Below are 20,892 nucleotides of genomic sequence, written 5' to 3'. Positions count from 1 at the left end.
CGTCACTCTGTCGACCCTCTCCAGGGCAGTTTTGGGGACTTGGCTCTTTGACGAGGCTGACTCCAGGGTATGGTTTGCACACTGGAGCGCCAGAGAGCCAGCTGCAGCCTTTGGTCACCTTCATTTAGGGCCGCCCCTGACCCCTCGGGCACCGCCGTCCCCCTCTCTGACCCTGGGTTTCACTGGGAATGAGCATGCTGGGGACGCACCAAGTGGCCTGGCCCGCGGTGGGGCTCCTGGAGGCGCTGGGGCTGGTCCCGGCGCCGGGGCGGGGCCGGGGGCGGGGCCGGGGGCGGGGCGAGCGCTCCCTCGCCAGCCCGGAAGGAGCGGGAGGAGGAGCGCGGGGCTGGGAGTCGTTCCCACGTGAGGCTCCGCGGCGGATTCCTCGCGTGCGGCGGCCGCGGACGGCCCGGCGCCCGGCCGGACAGAGAGCCCTGGTCCCGCGCGGGCGGCCGGGCGGGCGGCGCGCAGCGGCCCCCGATGCGGCGGCGGCCCCCGGGGTTGTGAGCCGGGCGCCGGCCGTCGGAGCCCCCAGCGCCGCCACGGGCAGCGCCCCCCGTGTACGCGGCATGCGGGCGGCCGACTCGGGCTCCTGGGAGCGCGTCCGCCAGCTCGCGGCGCAGGGCGAGCCGGCGCCTTCCTGCGGGGCGGGCGCCGGGCCCGCGCGCCCTCCGGGCCCCGCAGCCTGCGAGCTGTGCGCGGACGCGGCGGGGCCGGGCGATCCGCCCAGCGCCGGGGCGCCCTCGGCTCGAGCGGATGGCGACTGCAGCCAGCCGGGTAGGTGCGCGCGGGGCGGGGAGCGCGGCGCTGCCACAGGCCCGGGAGCCGCCGGGGCCGGGCGCGCGGGGGCGCTCGGGGCCGGGATCGGGAAGCCGCTGGTGGCAAAGTTCTGGCCGCTCGAGCCCCGAGCGCTGGGCGGGTGCGGCGGGGAAAGGCGCGGGACGTGGAGTTAGTTGTTCAGCAGGGGGGCGGGGGTCTCGGGAGTCCTCGGCACTCCATCCTGAGCTCCCCGAGCGGACTGTAGGGGGAGGTCACGGCCGCGCCCGTCCGAGGCGTGCACCCCACAGCGCCTGGAGACCCAGCTCCCCGCTGGACCCCGCGCGAGCGTGGGAAAGGGGCTGGCCCGGTGCGAAGTTGGGGCGGCCCCGTGGCCGCATCTGTAACCCATCTGGCAGCCCGCTGGAGTCCCGCGTAGAGAGCCCCCTGACCGCCGCCCCTCCGAGGGGCTCACCCTGGCTGGGAGCGGAGAGCTGGCTGCCTTTCTACTTGAACTCCGAATAATGCAGAACGGAATTGCAGCGACGGAGACGAATGCAGTGATCTCATGGCGTGTAGTTGGCCAATCCGCCCCACGTGGAAAATAGCGTTTTCGTGTTAAAATGCTCCCGGTAGGTGCGCCCATTCTGCCCTGTTGTGGCCTCAGCTGTCTCCACCCTCCAACCTTCCAGAGTTAGGTAATGGGTGTGTGTGATGGGGCGGGTCAGGAACCCCTGGATCCGCTGGACTCCGCGCATAGGAAGCAATTGAGGTGGAAGTCTCAGGGCTTTTCTGAGAAGGGTCTGTCACCATCAATTTGAAGTCCAGAATACTGTTTCCAGGAAAAAGAGGAAGGGGAGCCCATGTTTTCCCATTATTTATTGAACACCTATTGTGTTCCAGGAATTCTCATGCAGTGTGTCTAGAAACCCTCATTGCAGCCCTGAGAGTGAGTCTGTGTGGCACAGATGAGAACAGAGGTTGAGCAGCTTGCCCGGGTTCTCACCGTCCTGAACCTTGGCGCTGGAATTTCAGATTTTGTCTGTTGCAATTTAAAGCCGTAGAATACCTCTCCAGGCAGCAAGCTCACCAGCCAGGGGCTAATTTGCCTGATAATTACTTCTTTCCATTAAGGGAGAGCTGCAAGGCCTGCTGGTTCCTGTTGGCAGAGTTGGTCTTCTCAAGAGAGGGGATGCTCCGGGGTCAGGACAGAGCATTCCTCTCTGTTGCAGGGTGTTTACTTTGTCCAACCTTCCCAGTTGCACAGAGCAGTTAGAGGCCAAGACCTGTGTTTGTAAAACAGCACAGTTCCAAAAGGTGAGCATGTGGAAGAGTGTGAGGAAGTTGCTTCATCGTCCCGGGACTCAGTTTACCCATCTGTACAGTGGAAATGATAGTACTAAGGAGGAAGGATTGCTTCCTTCAGACACCTGCCTAGCTCACCACCGAGGCCCAATGCTTCACCTGGTCTTGCCCTCCTGAACCTTGTCAGGAGTGGCTTTTGCCTTGTATGTAAAATGCTTAAGGGATCCAGGGCTTTGTGTTCTGTCAGTTGAAGTTGTTATTATGTAAACATGTGGCAGAGGGCTGGGTGGAGATGCTGCTGTTTGCTTTGTGTCTAGAGAGGCCCCATCTTTGTTTATGATAACCATATCCTAATTACATGCTTCAGCCTGTGTCTCGGGTCTAGGGGTGGTTGTTTGCTGCCAGCCCTCTTGGTGTGTTCCCGAAGGGGAGAGCCCTTGGAGCTGTCTTTGCCCAGCTTACAGGTGGCATCTCTGGCAGGAAACAGGCTCAGACCAGTGGCTCAAATACATTTTTGCGTTTTCTCTTAACTCACCCGCTCTGCGCCCCTTTCTCCGGCGCTTTCTCTCCTTGCAGTGCTGCGGATGGAACCCAGGCATTGCCCTGGCTGGGCCTCCACTGCTGAGCTACACCCGCAGCCCCCGTCTCTGGTTCTTAAAAGTCCTCAAGTTTCACAGGGCTTCCGCGGCGGCCAGTGGCCGGGCGTAGAGGCAGCCTGCACGGAAATGGTTTCTCAAACCAGCAATTGTTAAGAGGGCTTTCCTCTGGGAGGGAAATGGGAAGTCTTTGGCTCCCCGCAAGCTGAAACTGTCACTGAAATAAACATTCAGCCAGGCTGCTGGGTGACTCACCCTAGAACCTCGGGCGCTTTGACCTAGGCTGGAGGGGTGATCAGTTGAAGGGACTGGAAGTGTATCCCATGGGGTGAGAGAGTCTGGGAATTGAGTCTTCGTGATGGGATGGAGGCCTGGACACCCTCACACTCTCCAGGAAGGGTGACCTGAGATCAGCAGGGCTATGGACCCTGGGATGGTGACAGCTCTGGTCCCCAGGGCGGGTGGGCCAAGGGCCAGAGCAGGAGAGAAACAGTGGGTGCTTGCAGGGCACACCTGCTTGTGGCCCAATTCTGTTTGACCTTGAAATACTCTTCAACCCAGCTTCCCTGTGGGCGCAGCGGGAATAACTCTTGTCTGAGGGTCAGACCCTTCCAGAGTGCCCCCCCCCCCCCCCCGCTCCCCTGCTCCCCCTGGTGCTCATTGGAAGTTCTTAAGGTGGCAGCAGGAGTCCAGCTCTTCATCTCTCACTTGCTGTTCGAGCAGTCACATTTCCCGGGCATTGCTCCTGGCCAGGCACTGTCACAGCTGCCAGAAACATGGCAGCAGACACCACTGCAGCCCTGTTTCCATGGAGCTTTGATTCTGTGGGAGGAGATTTCCAGTAGGCAAATGTGCAAGGGGACTGCCCGGGACTATGAGTGCCCGGAGGGGAATCAAGCTGGGAGGGGTCGGAAGGATGGGCAGGATGGGCGCAGGGGTTATTGGGGATTGAAGCAGGGCGGGGCCCAGAGAGATGACCCATTGAGGGAGGCCTCTGGGCACTGAGTCCCCAAGGCAAGAGGGTGTTGCCATCAGCTACTGGGACCTTTTTTAAAAGGTGATGAGGAATTAGTATCTTTGTAGACCAGGCAGACGCTTTATCTGTCCACTTTGGAAGCATCTGAACCTGGTCACCTTTGCAGTACATATCATTATATTGTCATCATTTGTGTCTATTGCTTCTTGCCCCTCCCCCTACATAAAATCCGTGGAGGAGGGGACTCCAGGGTGCTTGTAGATCTTTGCATACCAGCTCCAGAGCCAGTCATGGTAGTAACTAAACAAGATGCTTGTCTTTAATTAGTCTTCCCAGGGGGCAGGCCTGGTTGCTGAGCCCATCCACAGGTAAGGAAACCGGTGCTCAGAAAAGCTGAGGGACTTGCCCAAGGTCACACAGCCAGGAATTTACCCGAGATTGCAGACTTCCAAGCCACGTGGAAGGACCCCATGTTGTTCTTAAGGAAGTGTATTCTACTTTAACTTTTTTATCTTTTGAAAAACAAGACTGACCTCTTGCTGACATTCCTTGCTTTGAGTAACACCAACATTTGCTTATCTTTGGATCTTTGGACCTTAGCAATTTCAGCAGGAGGGCTTTCCACACTGCGGACTGGGGGAAGCTTCTAGGAAGCCACCTACTATGACTTACTGGGGGTTGACTGTCGGTGTCCCTCAGCTTGCAGGGCTGGGCGGAGGTCACTGGGGGCTTGGTTGTCCTGAGAATCAGGACTGAAAACCGATGCTCAGATTGGTTTCTGGAGAGAGTCCTAACCCGTGCAGCCACCTGCACCCCGTGTTGTGGCTCCGGGTGAGAGACTAAACTTTGTCCTATTGCCAGGGCAGGTGGCACATCAGCTGGGGACCAGGCACCAGTTTGGGAATCAGACACGCTTGTTGGAACCCCTCAGTTCTGCGTGGCCCTGGCTGTGTGATCCCAAGCAAGTTATTTAACTTCCCAAGCCTCCGTTTACCTTTTTATCCAACGGGGATCCTATTTACCCACTTGGGAGCTATTGGAGATTGGACAGGAGTCTGATTAGCATCCTTGGCAACCAGAGGGCCTGATACTGAGGGAGGAGGTGGAGTCCCCGTTGATCCAGAGTCCAGAGAACTTAACGGTGTGTGTCAAGCCTATGATGTCTGGATGTCAACTTTTGAAGTTTAAGATCCTGGGATTTGACCCACCAGGTGACTCTGAGGACTGCTGCTGACTTAGCCCCTGAGGCATCAGTCGCTCTCCAAGGCGCTCCTGGGGCGTGTCCAGTTGAGTTGACGGGTCGATTTCCCAGTCATCCTGGAGGAGAGCCCCAGTGTGACCGGCCCAAGGCAAACAGCACTCAGGGCCCGCCATGCGGAAAGGCAGGGGAGCCCTGTGGACGGGTTTCACCCTGCAGATAAGGGCGCCCAGCGCATCATTAAAGCCACCAAGGTCGCCTCGGGAATCCTGTTTGCCTTGAGTCACTCAGGGCTGTAAACACTCAGGAGAGGAGCGGCAGGCCGGGGTAGGCTGGTGCGGGGGTTTGCACACGCGTGTGTAGTTATTTTAATGGATTCACTCTCTCTAAATGCGCCAGCTGCCGCGTGTGCCAGATGAGCACCTGCCAGGGAGGGGAGCAGTCAGGATCGCCTCCAGTTCCCAAGGGCACCCCGCTCTGCACCCCATGTGCCGGCCTCCGCGAAGGGGGCGACCTCACGCTTTCTCTGGTCTGCTGCTTGGTCGCCTTCCAGAGAGGCCAGCCCGAGGACGCAGCTTGTGGCGACTCCTCGAAGCTCCTGCCCAATGGTGCCAGCCCGTCAGGAGCTGCAGCAGCCCCAAATTTGGAAGAAATTCCCTGCCCGAGGGGTGTGACAGGTAGGCGAGTCCTGCCTGATGTCCCGGCCCTGATCTGGGGACGCTGCGCCCGACTGAGGAGTCAGTAGCTGGTGGGTGTGGTGTGGCCATCGTGTTGTTCTACCTGCCGGGTTTTGGGGACCGTATCAGGAGCACCCAGCACCTGGCACCTGGCAGCTGATCCACAGGTGCTTGGCCTTGGTTGGTGCCTGGGTTTGGCAGGCGGCGCAGGCTCCCCGCTGGCTTGGGCTGTGAGTCTGTGGCAGGCAGCTGAGTGTGTTCAGCCCCTTGTATGGAAGCTTCAGGAAGTTTTCCCTGGGGGCTTGGAGAGAAGCGAAAACAGGGCTGCAGCAGGCTCCTAGGCCTGCCCCGCCCCTTGCTGGGCGGCCTCACCTGTGGGCCCTGAGCTGTGAAGTCCTGTGTGCCCAGGCAGGAAAGAGTGTGTTAAGGATGAAGAGTCATTTACTGAGGGCGTTTGGGGGCCAGAGAGCACTGGGCGGCGCGGGTTTGCATGGACTCCGCGTTCCCGTGAGAGGACTGGCATCTGCCCCACCTTGCAGAGGAACCCACCAAAGATGTTAGGCAGGAAGCAGGAAGTAGTACATGTGGCTGTTCCAGGCTGCCTTCCACGGGACACTCTTCCCTGTGGTTTCCTCAGTAGCTGATGATTCCCTGGGGGTGCGGCAGGGCCCAGAGCAGAGGCTGAGACCCTGCAGTCATGGGTTTTATGTGTGTGTGTGTGTGTGTGTGTGTGTGTGTGTGTGTGAGAGAGAGAGAGAGAGAGATCTTCCAGTCCTCCGGGGGTGGGTGGCAGTGAGCACCGCTGGGGAGCTATTCCCCGATTCTGTGCCTCCAAGGGGCTCCATCTCTGCCCCCTGCCCAGCCAGAATCCACGCTTGCCCAAGTGGGAGGCCCCTCCTGGTGTCCCCATCCCCTGACCACGTGGGCACCTGAGACGCTGATCTCTGAGTCAGAAACCTCAGCAGGGATGGGGCCCGCCGTCCAGGAACGAGCAGGAGACGCAGGCCGAGTTTCCACAGTGAGGGGCCAGGGCCACCGCAGGGAACGCAGCCCACCCAGGCCCCTGCAGGGAACGCACCCCACCCCTCGATGCCAGGTGGGGTGGGTGGCCTCCAGGGTCATGTTGAAAACTGGCAATAGGACACCAGTGTCACAGCAGTGCTGGAAGGTGTCCCTCTTCACCCTCGTCCCCTGCCCCATCTCCCATTCAGGGGGTCTCAGCCTTTGGGGATCACCGTCTGGGGCGCTCATGCAGATTCGCAGCACCCCCCAGAGCCTGTTTCTCTATCAGGTGCCTTGGGTGGATTCCAGACGGGGTCCCACAGACCCGACTTTGAGAAGCTCTGCCCTTTTGGGACCAGGTTGGTTCCAGAGGCCAGGCGTCCTGGTCCCTCGGTACCCTGATATAAACATTAGCAGTGTCCTCTTCACTCCCACGGTGTCTGAAGTGGACCAGGGGAGCTGGACACCCTAGCTAAATGTTATTTTGTTTTTCTGCTCCACCCCTTGCCCGGGCACGTGTTCTCAGAATCCAGTGGAAAGAGGCTGGGCCTTCTCTGTCGTGTGAGCTCCCAAGACTGTCCTGTGGCGAGGGGCAGGATGCCCCCATGTCCCCGGCCCCTGGTCCCCGACTGCCTGGCCTTCTCCGCCAGTGGCCAGCGCTCCTTGCTGCCCGTTGAGCCGGCCCAGGCCCCAGTGCTGAGGAGACAGGGGAGGCCAAACTCCTCCTGTGACTCATCCAGGTCTTAATCTTGGTCCCCAGAGCCACCGGTGGAGCCTGTTCTTCCAGCCTCTCCAGCCCGGCCCGCCCGCCCGCCCGCCCCACCCCCTGGCTCCCTTTGGTGGTTGGCCCTGAAGCTTCGCAGGGGCAGATGTATTCGGTGGCTTCCTCTTGGCATCTCCATGGTGCCAGCCGTGGGGGAGGGCAGCTGTGGGGGAGGGGTGCTGTTCCTTTATGTCCTTCGGGCCAGAGGCCAAGGAGCTTGGAGGGAGGATGGGGAGACCCTGCCTGTGGCCCTCCCCTGCACGCTGAGCCCTGAGATTCCTGGGCTCAAGCGCAAGGCTGCCGCGATGCTTGGAACCACGCACCTTTTTCTTTTCTTTAAGGGGGGGTGACTAGGGCTTTTATCAGCTTGTCCCCAGTGTATTTGTGACTGTTTACCCTGAGGACGTCCCCGGGATCTGCCTTGAGCAGGACAGCTGGTGCTGGCACGGTGCAGGAGGAGGAGAGGCCCCTGTCTGCAGCAGCCTGGGCTTGGTGGGAGGCAGGGGATCTCTAGCCCTGGAGCCCTGGGCAGGGACTGGGTATGTCCTGGGGCTCAGTGAGGCTGATTCCTACATCCCACCCAACCAGAGCTTCCCCACCCTGGGCTCCAGATGCCACCTCCATCCCTCCCTTCAGATGAGGACTGGGACGTGGGACCCCTCCTCTCTGTGGCTCTGTGGCCACCTACACGCCCTGGCTTCCCCTGCTCCTGTCCATCTCGGCACCTGGACCAGCGGAGGTCCTTAGCCTCCCGCAGCCCGGGGGCTTGTCTTTCAAGCACCAGCTCCTGTCCTTCCTGGTCCCCTCGGAGACCTTCTGCCTGTACAAGTAGCTGACCTGTCCCCAGTGTCCCCTGCCAAGCTGCCTTCTCCCACCCGGGTGCCACGCTTCTTTGTGTGTCGGTAGAAATGTCTTCCCTCTCTCCTGTGCCCTGAGAATGACCCAGGAGCCTCCCCTTTTGTAGGCGGGGAAGCGGGGCCACAGGCCGTGGGTCTCTCCGTTGGTGCTGTGCAGAGCTTTCTGCAGAGACGGAAATGACCTGTGCCTGCCCCGTCCGCAGCCGCAGCCACTGGACGTAGACACAACTGAAACAGAATTTTAAATTTTCTTTAATTGTAAAAGGCCCCAAGTGGCTGGGATTCTTCATGTCAGAGGTGGCCTTGAATCAGGACTTGAATCAGCCAAAAAATAGTTCTATAGCTCCTCCCCGTTGGTAAGAGCGAGATGTTTGTTTTGCCATCGCGGCCCCTGAGGCTTCCATGCATGGCCCCTGGGCCACCTGCGCCTGAATCACTCAGGAGCTTGTTTCTAGAATGTTTCCTGGCCCCATAGACTGGGCACTCGGGAGGCTCTGGGGACAGCCCTGAGCACCTGCATTCCAGACAGGTCTCCAGCACCGCCCGCGGCCTGCCTGGGCCTTCAGGCCCCTGTCCCCACAGCCAGAGCAGCCTGGCCAGTGGGGGTCCAGATGTGCTGCCAGGGAACCAGCCACTCAGTGGCCCCTGAGAACTTGTCACAGATGCAAATTCTCTGCAGAGAACTGGGGTCTCTGGGCCGGGCCAGGCTGGGGCCCAAGGTGAAGCCGAGTTTGCGGCCGGATCATGGCTCCTTGGCCCTTCCACGGGACTGTCCCCCCGCCCCCTCTCTCTCAGGTCCTCCTGCCTGCCAGGCAGACGCTCTGCCACCGAGCCCCTCCCAGCCCCACTTCCCCGATCTCCCTGCGCCCCCGTCTTTTCCCTGCTCAGCTGCCAAGAGCCGGTTGCCCAGGGCCTTCCAGGGTGGGAGGAGCCGCCTGCCCCTCACAGGGCACCTTCTCCAATCCCAGCCTCACCCCAGGGGTGGCCGTCCTGGTGATGGTGGGGGGCAGCAGAGACCCCGCCATCCTCCAGCTGGTGGCCCCCTGTTCCCCAGTGACAGAGAGCAGAGGGCCAGATGCTCCCCGTCCCTGGGCCTCCGAGTCCTCCCGTGAGGACCAGGCCTCTGCTGTCCTCTGGGTGCCGCCAGCCCTGGAGGACGACAGTGCTCAGCCTGTGGTGCCCCTCCCGGGCATCCACGTGTGTGTGGACAGGCGGAGGCCGAGGGTGAGCTCAGCCTGGCCTTGCTGCTCACCTGCGTGGGACCTCCGTGCGGGTGGCTGCCTCTGGCCTCTCCCCTGCTGGGTGAGTGCGCCATGCCGGCCGGCGCTGCTCACGGTGGCTGCTGGCGGTGGCTGGGCACAGTCTGAGGCACCTTAGAAACCTGGTTGGTGATTGATGATCTTGTTCCCTGCAGACCTGGCCGGGGGGACCTGCGGGTACTTAGGGTGACCAGCTCGTCCTGTTGCGCCCAAGGCCTGCCCGGTTTTAGCACTGAGAGCCCCACGTCATGGAAAACCCCTCTGTCCTGGGCCAGCTGGGATGGTTGGTCACCCAGTGACCCGGGGCCTACCCCCGTGCGAGCCCCGTCTGGCTGCTCTGATCCTGTGGATGGGGTCCCTGTCCCACGGGGTGACGCAGCCCTACCCGGCCCTTCCCTGCCACCTGCCCCCTCAGTTCTGTTGATCTCCCCCCGCGGTCAGGTCCAGCTGGCTCGTGGCCACAGGTGTGCTCGTCACCCCCAGCCCAGACCCCCCTCGGTGTCCCATCTTAGAGCCCACATGCCCGCTGGTTCACTTGGTCACTCACCAGTGGACGGAGCCGGCGGGTGGGACAGCCCCCCTCACAGCACTCACATTTTTTCTGTCTAAAACTCGTAACTTGAACCAGGAAAATGTCCTTCCTCGGCCCCTCCCAGGCCCATCGAGGCCCTGTTCATCCCCGTGGTAGGCGTCCAGTGCCAGCTCTGTATTCAGTTGGGTTCCAGGAATGACACTTGACGGTCCCCTCCTGCCGCCTGGAGGAGCCGGGCTCTCTGCGGGGTCCCCCAAGCCAGTCTGCCCCTCCTGACCTCTCTCATCTCGGCACCTCCACCAAGTGCCCACCTTCCCCATCCCAACCCTGCCCTCCACCCGGAGGACGGTGTAGTGGAGAGTCCTGGGTGTGACGGTGACTCCTGCAGAGAGTGCTCCTGCCCTCGCTGCATTGTGGGATGTGGGGGACAGCCATGGTGTGGACCTCGCTGGTGGGATGCTCTGCAGGTCCTGAGCACCGTGGGGGTCAGTTCCCACCGAGGACCCCACAGAGCCGGCCACTCCACTTCCCTTCTCCGCCTTTTCCCTGGTTGTTCATTCTTTCCTGTCCCCCCTCCTCTGTCTGCAGGGACCAGCTGAGCAGTCACCACCTCTCAGGTTCCTTCCAAAGTCCACACCTGGCCCCAGGGGTTCACGGGAGGACCCGTCCTGCTGGGCACTGGGCTGGGCTGGGTTGACCTGAACTCTCCCTACCCTGTGTGCGCTCGCTCGGTGGCCTGGGTCCATCCCTGCAGTGGAGGGCCCCTGCCAACCTCCTGGCCTTCCCCCCGGCTGGTGGCAGCTGGTGCTCTGGACACCCCAGGCGACCTCAAGTTCCTCTCCACCTTCCCCTGAGGAGTCCGCTCGTCCTGCCCTGGGGCTGGGGCGTCTCTAGAAAGTGCTGGTTGGTCCCTTAGAGGCAGGCGGGGTACTTGGCATACACAGCTGTCCCCTGCTAGTGACCATGGGGCAAGGAAGACAGGCTGACTCGTGTGTCCAGGGCCGTGGTCCTCCTGAGCTGGAATGGCCTCAGGGCCTGGAAGCTCCCTCCTCCCGGCGGCCTCTGCGCATCTGGGTTGGTTGTAAGCCTTTACTCACCTTTGTACTGAGTCCAAAGTCCACCTCACGGTGCTGTCCACCCTGTGGCCCACGTCCTTTGAATATTTTGCATGCTTGATCAGTGTCCGTACCTGGTGACCCCTCTGAAGTCGGAGGACGGCCTCTGAGGCACGGGACCACCCTGGACCACCCTCCTTTCTCGACCCTCTTTCCTCCCAGCCAGGCACAGTGGATGCGGGGAGGGCAGAGATGGGACGTCCCTCCTCGGTGCCGTGGCCCCCCCATCTCCGGCCCCACGCCTACCTGGAGCCCTCTGTGAGGGTGGGAAGAGCTGCAGAAGCCACGCTGCTTTTGCACGTCCAGCAGAGTGTCCCCCAATGTGCTGGGCGCCAGCCCTCCTGACGTTGGTAAGAGCTGAGCAGGGCCTGAGGAGCCCAAGAGCCCCCGCGGGCAGGCAGGGGAGAGGCAGGTAGCCAGGACCTTGGAGGGCCCCTCGGGTTAGCCTGGGCCTGGGCCGGGCCAGGGGTGTGGACCGAGGTGCCACCTTTTCCTCAGCCGCCTGCCCCCTCCCCCACCCCAACCCTTGCTGATGGGTCTTAGGCCCAAAGGCTCCTCATGACCACTGACAGGTTCCCATGCACGTCCAGGGTCCATGAGTAGTTCCGCAGCCAGCTGAACAGTCCTGGCCTCTGGAGAAGGTGGAGAGAGGACACTCCCCAAATGCCACCCGGCTGGCTCCACCCGCACTCCTGCCACACTAGCTGCTGCCCGCGTGCACGTGGTGTGGTGACTCAGGAGACCCCCAGCTTCCTCTGGAGAGCGTGGCGGGGAGAATTCCTGGGCCCGGGGCCCTCCTGAGAAGGTGTTGGCTGGACACCCGCCTGGGCTTTGCTGTGACCGCTGGCCGTCCAGGAAGCACCTGGCCTGTGGGGCTGGGGGGTGACCAGCGTGTGCCCTGGTTTGCTTTGCAGTGTCGGCGTCATGGACTGTCCCATCACAGGAGGTAGTGACCTCTCAGCCTGGTCAGCGATCGGCCTCCTGTTCCAGGGGGACAGGGCAGCAAGCCCACAAGACGCAGGGCCTCCTCCTGCCCCAGGTGGTTGCAGAGCAAACCCCAGCCCCTGACCGGGTGTCTCTTCAGTTGCCTGAGTCCCAAGGGAGCCGCGTGTCAGCGTCTGCAGCTGAGTGTGGGGAGTGGATGTTGTTGTGCTTTGCTTGACGTTCTCCGCCCCCACCAGTCCTGTGTGCCAGGGACACATGTCAGTCTTCTTCCCGAGGGTGCACAGGGAAGTTGGTGGCCTGGGCGAGCCCAGGGGCCAGGTCTGGATGGTCAGCAGGAGGGAGCAAGGCAGGAGAAGACCCTGGGTGACAGACAGGCCTCGGCCCACCGCACACCTCGCAGCCAGGGTTCCTGCCCTAGCTTCCAGTCTCCCCTTTGTCCAGGCTGACACCCAGATTGTGCAGTGTCCAAACCCAGAACCTCCAGCGGTGCCATTTGTCCCAGAGGCACAGGAGTGGGCTCCTAAGAAACAGCAGAGGAGCCGGAGCCCGGGGGCAACGCTTGACCTTTCACCCGTGGGCTTATGCCGCGCAGTGGGCACTTCGTGGGCTTACAGCGTGGGTGGGAACTGCCCTGGGCACTAGGGAACATAGTCCCCGGCTCATGCCAGGGACACTCCAGAAAGGCCTGGGAGGGTGCGCTGGTCAGGGTCCACGTGGCCTCTTTGTCTGCTGCCTGCTCTGGGGACCGGTGCCGGGCAGGCCTCCTGTTCTGCTGAAGTGGGCGTGAGCGTGGGGGAGGGGACCGTGGGGCTCTTTCCATTTACATTTTTCAAATAGTTTCCTCTGTTCTCCAAGAGGCCTGTGCACTGGGAGGCGGCATTTGACCTTTGGGTTGTTGGGGACCCAGCCAGATGGGGGTGTTGATGGCCGCCAGCAGCCGCTCCAGACAGGAATGGAAGTCACATTCCTACCTGCTTCAACCTCTGGCCTGGAGAGGACAGGAGGAGTGGCAGGGTGGGACCGCTGTGCCAGCCCTTGGTCAGAGCTGCGTGCCCCCTCCGCCCCAGCCCTGGCCGCTGGTGCCCCGCTCTGAAGACCTCCCAGTAAAGCATGTTCGACTTGAGAGTTTGGTACAGAAGGTTCCAGACGTCCCCGGGGACCCAGGAACAGCACTGCCCAGCCGGAGCTGGTCCTGAAACCAGGGAGGAGCCCAGGAAAAGCCGTGGACCTGGACCAGGAGGAGCCGGGTGCCGGTTCCGGTTCTTCTGTGCATCCCGTCCTTGCCACAGCCCTGCAGCAGGTGCACGGTCCCCGTTTTGCAGATGAGGACACCCAGGCGCAAGGCAGGGCCTCAAACCAGATGCCTGGCCCTGGGGCTGCCCTTCTCCCGCGGGCCACGTGGCCTGGGGAGCTGCTCACGGCAGGAAGCTGCCCAGGCAGCTCTGTGTGGGGGCTCAGGCCCCCTGGTAGGCGGGAGCGCTGCCCCCCGACCGTGCTCTTCACCCCTCTGCTCCCCCTTGCCCCACGTTTCCCCGTGTCCTGATCACACCGTTGGTTCCGAGGCCACCCTGCCACAGCCCCGCAGGAGAAACGAAGGTGTTTTTCTTATTTTGAGTCCTGAAGGCCAGGGCTTCATGGGAGGAGGGACACAGCGGTCCCTTGCTGGTCTCCCACTTGGAAGTTCTGGAATCTTGACTGCAGGGGCCTCTGGAGACAGACGGGACAGGGGTCTCCCTGGCCCTCTGAACAGAGTGGCCCTAGGAGAATGGGAGTGGACAGAGGAGCCCGGAGAGGCTGATGTGCCCTGAAGTCCGCATGGTGGGTGGGCCCGGCCTCTGGGGACGGGACTGAGTCCCCGCTGGACCCCAGGCTCCCTGGGCCCCTCGCAGAGTCACTGGGGGAGCCTGTGTGCCACCCCTCCGCCCCAGGCAGGACAGGACAGTGGCCTCTTGCTCGCCTTGCTGGCTGCCCTGCCTCCTGGGCATCATGTGTGCTAGGAAGGACCTGGGGTTGGGGTGGCCCCATAGCACATCACAGAACAGCCTCCTGGTCAGCCATGTTGCCAGGGCCCAGGCTACTGGCCACCCAGCCACCCAGCTGGGCACAGCCCAGGTCCCCAGGTGTCACTCCTGCACCTTGATTCCCGCATTGGTCAGCAGGGAGGGTACCCCGGCCCCTGCAGTGGGGGGTCTGTGCCCAGCACCGCCCAGGCCTTGCCCCCGGGGTTTCCTGCACGCCAGGCCCCACCCCCACCCCCGTGACCCTGTCCCCTCTTTCTGAGCCCAAGGTGATTTTTCAGTTAACTGGACTGGCTGGAACCCGGACCCCCTGGAGTGTGGGAACCGTCCCAGGCCAGGGGCCTCCCTCCCCAACTCCTGGGACCTTGGCTTTGGGGGAGGGTCTGGCTTCACATCAGGACACCAGGATGTGACCCCGCGCCCTTCTGAAAAACCCCAGATGGTGCCTTCGGGAGGCCCGGGAGGCCCAGGAGGCCTGAGGCCCTGCACAGCCTCTCCACGCCCACTCTGGCCCCGGGAGCAGGAACCTGCTCGTCGGTGACTTTGTGCTCGTTGGTGACTTTATTGCTAAGTCATCTGAGAGGCGGCGGCGGTTTTCCTGAGGGGAGCATTTGAAGTGTCAGAGCGGGTTTTAAGTCATCCTGGGGCAGCGGCTCAGCTGGGCTCCGGAGGAGGTAGGGGTTACGTGGATTAGTGGGGACCCCGCTGCGCCCACAGGCTCGCGGATGCCCGCGGTCCACAGGGGCTTGGGCGGCTCTGGCCTGACGTCCTGGGCCGCAGACTCTCGATGGCATCAGCAGCTGGTCACCTTCTTTTGACACCAGGCCAATTCTGTTTTGGGGCTTCTAATCTGTCCCTCGTGCAATGTCACGGTAGCCCGGGGCGGTGGCCACAGCTGTTATCTCCATTCTCTGCCCAAGGACGAGGACGTGACCTGCCAGGGTCAGATGGCCACTGAAGGACAGCGCCAGGATTTGGACTATGTCGTTGGTTCCAGAAGCACCGCTCGCACCCGGCACTGTGCAGGGACACAGGAACGTGCAGCAGCGGGAGCCATTGTCACCCATTCCAGTCCACTGTCACAGGTCGGAGTGGACGGTGGGTCCTACAGCTCCGGCCTGTGTGCACGGCCCTGTTGGCCAAGGCGCTGAGAACCTGGATCTGCTGGCCACAGGGGTCAGCAGGCGTGGGGACTCCAGCCCTGCGGCCCGCGTGTGATGGCGGGGTTGGCCCCGGACACCCGCTTCTCTGGGTGGCTGTTCACACCTGTGGGACCTTCGGCCTGACTCACCCGGGTTGGCCCTGAGACCGACTTGGAGTTCTGAGCCTGATCCTTGGCACTGACCCTTCCGGCCCCTGGAACCCGTGGCCCAGCTCAAGGGCGAGAGACCACAGGCCGCCTCCTGGGCCCAGTGTCCCTGGGAACTGTGGTGTCCCCTGGGAGCTGGGGTGGGTGCAGAAGGGGATAGACCTGGGGTGTTGTGCTGCTGGCTCAGACTTGGGCGGGCAGGCAGACGTCCCTGCCGTCATGGGCCTTGCTCAGGTGGCTCTCTGGTCTGGTGAGTCCCCGCTCAGTGCATTGAAGGGCTTGTCATCGACACTGGGGGGCTGGTCCTTGGCCGGCTTCACCGTCTCCTCTTTGTGGTTTGGTGATATATACGTCTTTTCTTGGAGGGTGGAGCAGTGTCACCAGAGCCACTGTGACGCCTCCCATCCAGCGCTGGCCTTGTGTGTGTGTGGGGGGGTCATGGCCAGATCCAAGAAGAGGGAACTGAGTCATTTTATTATCAGAAGCTCAAAGAGGCCCAGCTCGGCCCCTGGCCACCGTCACACCATCCTGGCATCCAGTTGGGGAAGACGTCCAGCCTGGTCTTGAGGCCTGGGGGCCTGGTCCCTGAGTTGGGATCCGGCTGCCCTCGATAGGCTCTGTGAGTGGGGCTGTGGGGGGACAACAAGGGCAGGAAGAAGCTGGACTTTAAACACAGGAGGCGGGAGGTGCTCGCTGTGGGGGTAGCTTCCATTGTCCACCTTTTCTCCTCCCGTTTCTGAGGGAAGGAGTGGGAGCCCGTGGTTCTCAGCGCCCAGCAGGTAGCCTTCAGGTCTGTGGGGATCCTGGGTGCCCAGAAAACTGTCCCCAATGGAAGCAGTTCGTCAGGGCTCTTTTTCAGTTGCCAGGGACAGAAAATCCATCTTCAACTGGCTGAAACACAGAGAGGACTCATGTGAGTGAAAAGTGCAGGGATAGATTCTGGCTTCAGGTGCGGTGTGATCCAGGACTCGGGTGTATCTGGAACCTGGCTTTGTCTCGTTGGCGCTCCCCTCACAGTACCAAGAGGGCTGCCTACCCACAGCTCCAGGCTCAGTCCTGTAAGCTTGAGGTCGTCAGTGAAGATCACCCGGATCCTAGTCTGGGATCAGCTCTGTCTGGACTGGCTGAGGTCACTGCCCACTTCTGAACGAGTCACCGAGGCCAGGGTGATTCAGAGCTCTGATTGGTCAGAATGGGTCAGATCTTTGTCCCTGAAGTACAGGTGCTTTGGGGTGTTGCCAAAGGAAAAGGAAGGTGCTGTGTCCAAAAGAGGATCCTAAATGCCACTGGCAGGTGGGTGTGCATGGTGCCCGGCCCCAGGGGCAAGAGCAGAAACGTTGGAAAGAGAAGGGAGGGAGGCCGGCCTCTCGGAGGAAACGCTGCATCGTGGCTCAGCTGGACAGTAGCCAGCCCTGCCCTGCACATGCCCCTGCCCAGTGAGCAGAGAGAAGCTGGCCCTGGCAGCACCAGGGAGCCTGGGCCCGGGCCCTGGGGGAGCCGTCAGGGCCCTCGCTGCCCATCGGGAGCTCAGGGGCCAGCTGCCCCGGGGCAGTCCAGTGCCGGCCTCTCCCACGCAGCGAGGCTGTCTCGGAGTTCACGCGCTTCTGGAGCTGGAGTCACCTGCGGAGGGGTCTCTGCAGGCTCCGCTGCGGAGGTGATACCCAGGTGTCCAGGAGACACCAGGTGACCCCGTTCTACGGCCCGATCCTCAGGTCCAGTGACTGTGCTGGGGCCGTGGTTCCTCCACTTCCCGCCTGCTGAGGGGTGGCCCCTCTGCCTTCTGGACGTCTGGTGGTGACCTTGGCCCCTGGCACACGGTTGGTGCCCATCGTGCTTGCGGGGCGGGGAGGTGAGGGAAGGAGGCGCCCCCTGCGCTGGGGGATCCGATTCCCGGGGTGTGGCGGCTGCGGGCGAGGCTCCCCGGGAGTGTGTGGCCCCTGGGGAGCGAGCCAGGAGGTGGCCTGGCAGAGGTGATCTGGCCACGCCGTGTGCTCCAGGCCAGCACCTGCAGGGGAGGTGGGCCAGACGCACCGAGGGAGAACAGTGGGAGATAGGGGGAAGACGCGGGCAGCACCGTGGGGCGGCCATGGCCCGGCCCAGCCTGCGTGGTGAGAATGACCGGGCAGCTCCCCAGGCTGGGCACCTCGGGGGTCCTGCTGGGGGTGGGTGGGTGGGTGTTTGAGGGTGCGTTCCTGCGGGGGGATTGCTTATTGCTTCCTGTCCCCCCAGGGCTGTGAGGGTTGGGATCAGGTGACAAAGGCCCCGAGAGCAGGGACCCCTGCAGACGGTCCAGCTCCCGTCTGCTGCTGCCCGCCCGTTACTGGCCCCGTGGACGTGTCTGCACAGGCTGGGTCTGGGGGCCCAGGAGAGGCAGCCTGGTGACTGGGGCCCGGGGAGTCCACGGAGACGGCGTGTCCAGCTCCTCGTACCTGGGATCAGGTGGAAGGATTGTGGACGGGGCCAGGAATGGCCGGCAGAGGGAGGCAGGGCGAAGGCTGGGCTGGCCCCTGCCGAGGCCCAGGGTGGTCGAGGAAGTGTGCCCTTGGCTGGCTTCTCCCAGGCCGCAGTCCCCAGCTTGGTCACCACACACGGGCCACCTGCTGAGTTCAGGAGCCTTGCTGGGCTGCCCCCGGGCAGCTGTGGCCCTTCATAGAGCTCGGAGGCCCCTCGGGCACTGATCTGCAGCAGGGGCCTGGACCCCAGCCCCACTCAGGTGTCAGGAATAAGTGGCGTCTCTTCAGGGGACTCGGAGGGCGGCCTGCCCAGCCGAAGGTCCTGAGGAGGAGGAGCACAGGCTCCCCGTCTTGGGCCTGCAGTCCACAGCTGTCCCCAGGAGGGTGTCGCCTGGTGGCTCCAAGCAGGGGCTCCGCGTCAGGACCCTGGCTGCACGCGCACGCTGGGCCTGGCTTCCCCGCAAGGAGGGGCCGGCCTGGGCTCTTGACCTCCAGCCGGCCCAGCACGTCCGGGGCCCAGAGGTACAGCTGCCCCTGGGCGAAGGTGACCGCCACTCCAGGGATAGGGAGTGTCCCATGCAGCTGAGACACCCCTCTTTCCCACCAAGTGCAGAACCCAGCAGAGGGGGTGCCCTGGTCCTTCACTGAGGCCTCAGCCCTGCCCTGGGCAGTGGCCTCTGCCCAGCCGCCCTCTCTGGGTCCATGCCTGTCGGTTGGTCCTGCTGCTGTCTAGCCTCAGGGTCTTGCTTTCTCTCGAGGGCATCTTCTTCCGCACTCTGGAATGAGCACCATCACCGTGTACTGAGACCGGCACTCAGGTGGCACTTGTCCCCAGCCCGGTAATCAGAAGGGCCATGAGCGCAGCACCCATGACGCCCGGGCACTGCTGACCCAGTCGGTGGAGGGGTGGCTCCAGGCCCAGCTGTGGTCTCTGACTGGGCCTCAGGCGGGAGCCCCCACACTGTGGGTCCCTGTGAGGAGCCCGTGAGACAGGGGCTCAGAGGGGCAGCCGCCGCCGTCTCTGTGAGACTGGGTGGCAGCAGGACAGACCGGGTCATCGGGGGTGACCCCGCCCTTGGCCATGGGGTGTGTGGGACGGCCTGGGGCATTCAGTTCTTCCCCACAGGTGTGTGTGGCTCGGGTGACCCCCTGCGACTTCCGAGGTCCGTCCACCACGCTGCCCAGGTGGGCGCTGGGCCCGGGTGCCTTTCCGTGGGACCTGCTGGGAGCGGGGGCTGCTGGGCTCTGCACCTGGATCTCTTGGGGGCTGGGGCATGAAAATGCGCTTTTAATGGGAAACGGGACGCCTTGCGGCTGTGGCCCCCTCGTTCCCCTGAGGCGGGATTTACATGCAGCAGGACATCTGCCCTGTGGTCTGAGGCCGGGGAGCAGGACGTCCCCGTGGTGGCCGCTGGGGAGCAGGACGTCCCCGTGGTGGCCGCTGGGGACAGTCGCTCAGCCTGCACTTGCCGTTCGCACCGTGGTCTGGCCCCACCCGAGCCCCCGGCTCTTCTTCCCCCTCCCTCCCCAGTCGGGGTGGCCTTAGAGCCCGCCTCGGACACTCATGTCTGTCTGTCCTATGGTCCCCCTGGTGGCGGGAGGCCAGGGGCTCAGGGCTCCGTGGTCAGCAGGCCACGGCTCCCCCGGGAGACACAGAGACCACCCTAGCTGCAAAGGAGGCTGGGGACTCGCACTTAAACTCATGGCTCATGGAAACTGAAAGAGATGGGCTGCAGAAGGGCAGTCTGTCCAGCCCCTGTTGCCAGCCAGCGTGGGCCCATCCCCCGGTGGCCTTTGGGGAGAGGCACCTGGGGCCTGCAGTGGCAGCCTGTGTGCCGAGGGTGGCCCCAGGGCCGCGCGGTTGGTAACGCGGCCCCCGGGGGCAGGCAGCCGCTCCATCTCCCAGCAACACTCAGCTCCGGCTCCCACAGCTGGAGACCGCTGTGGTGTCCGCCTTCGGGCCTCCTGTCTTCCGCCCCGGTCCCAGGGGTCCGAGGGCAGTGCCCAGCATTGGCAGGAAGGTACACGATGGTCCTCTGCTCTTTATATGCCTGGGCAGAGGCCAGGGTGGTTTCTCTAGGGCCTCCTCCTGAGGCTCCTCCTGCCTCGGGCCACAGCCTCCGTCCTGTGTGGGTCTCCACACCTGGGCTGCCTCCAGTGCCACAGGAATACTCTGTTTCTCTGTGCGAAGGTGATGGCAGTTGTCCCCATGCCATCCGGTGCCTTAGCCACTCGCTGCGCACGTGTACCTGAAATGCAGACAGTGTGACGAGGGGCAGGGTTGTGCACTTCATTTTATTTTAACTAATTTGCACTTAGATAGCCACCTGTGTGGGGACCACCAGGCTAAACAGGACAGCCATAGACAAAGAGCCCAGGGTCTCTACTCTGCCAAGGGGAAAGATGCATACGTAGGACTTGAGATACCTAAAGAGATTCCACTGGTAGGGTCAGGCCCAGAGAGGGATAGTGACTAGCCCAAGGTCACCCAGCAACTAGTAGTCCCTCTGAGACGGAAACCCAGGTTTTCTGACTCAGCTGCTTCGTCGTCTCTGCAGGGTGAGGTTGGCCCGCTTTGTGCAGAAGGGAAGGCAAGTTTTAGGTGTCGTGGTGACACACCGCGCAGGGCGGCAGGCGTGTTGAGGCGCTTCACACGGGTCTCTTGAGTCTTGGTGTCTGCTCTGTGGTGCTGGTAAGGGGGCAGAGTCTCGCGCGTGCTCGGCCAGTGCTCTACCCTGAGCTGCCCCACACCCAGGTCTTGCTTGTTTGTCACCTTCTTTGCACAGGTGAGGCCACCAAGGCTCAGGGACAGGAAGGGTCCAGCCTTGGGAGATGGGGCTTCCATGCCCAGCCGGGGCAGCGCACCCAGAGCTGGGATGAGCCCCAGGCCCTGCCCCCTGCCCAGCTGTTTTCCAGCCTGGTCTCCAGGATTTGCCTCCTGCAGGTGCCTCACCTGCCACCCCCCCCCCGTTCCCGCAGGCCCCGGGTGGTGGGGGCAGGCCGAGGTGGGTTGGGGGCAGGCCGAGGTGTCCTGCCCTCCTGAGCAGTGCTGTACTGAAGTCCCCTCTTGGGATGGCCCTGTTCCTGCGCCTGCGTCCTCCAGGGTGGGTGTGGGCAGGGCTGCTGGGACG

The 20,892-nt window shown here is 62.9% G+C and overlaps 1 protein-coding gene and 2 long non-coding RNA genes across 10 annotated transcripts in view; 2 read left to right on the top strand and 1 right to left on the bottom strand.

The window, feature by feature from the left end:
• The window catches only part of Kazn (kazrin, periplakin interacting protein), a 954,456-nt gene that overhangs the window by 832,021 nt on the left and 101,543 nt on the right, over window positions 1-20,892 (top strand). For 2 of the 6 annotated variants that reach the window (XM_046469030.2, XM_046469039.1), the window contains exon 1: window positions 555-777. The exons of 3 other annotated variants lie outside the window; for them this stretch is intronic. In XM_046469030.2, coding sequence (XP_046324986.1) covers window positions 570-777 — 208 coding nt within the window. In that variant the 5' untranslated portion in view covers window positions 555-569. Of the gene's footprint in view, window positions 1-554; window positions 778-11,082; window positions 11,387-11,950; window positions 12,076-20,892 lie in introns of those variants that run through there. One more of the 6 variants, XM_046469035.2, reaches the window with a different exon arrangement.
• Window positions 8,363-12,202, bottom strand: LOC124110009 (uncharacterized). 3 transcript variants are annotated; one of them, XR_009224392.1, is made up of 3 exons: window positions 11,283-12,202; window positions 9,383-11,122; window positions 8,363-9,279 (listed from the first exon to the last, which is right to left on the bottom strand). It is a non-coding gene; the product is annotated as an uncharacterized LOC124110009 (long non-coding RNA). The 3 variants fall into 3 exon arrangements; XR_009224391.1 differs by having other exon boundaries at window positions 8,363-11,122; XR_009224393.1 differs by having other exon boundaries at window positions 8,363-11,110.
• LOC131423227 (uncharacterized) lies at window positions 12,603-15,599 on the top strand. The gene is made up of 2 exons (XR_009224395.1): window positions 12,603-14,673; window positions 14,920-15,599. It is a non-coding gene; the product is annotated as an uncharacterized LOC131423227 (long non-coding RNA).

The sequence above is a fragment of the Marmota monax genome, unplaced genomic scaffold (assembly GCF_021218885.2).
Source record: "Marmota monax isolate L192 unplaced genomic scaffold, Marmota_monax_Labrador192_F-V1.1 WCK01_AAM20220418_F8-fsc00008, whole genome shotgun sequence".
NCBI classification, from domain to species: domain Eukaryota; kingdom Metazoa; phylum Chordata; class Mammalia; order Rodentia; family Sciuridae; genus Marmota; species Marmota monax.
This window is presented reverse-complemented; position numbering and strand designations above follow the sequence as displayed.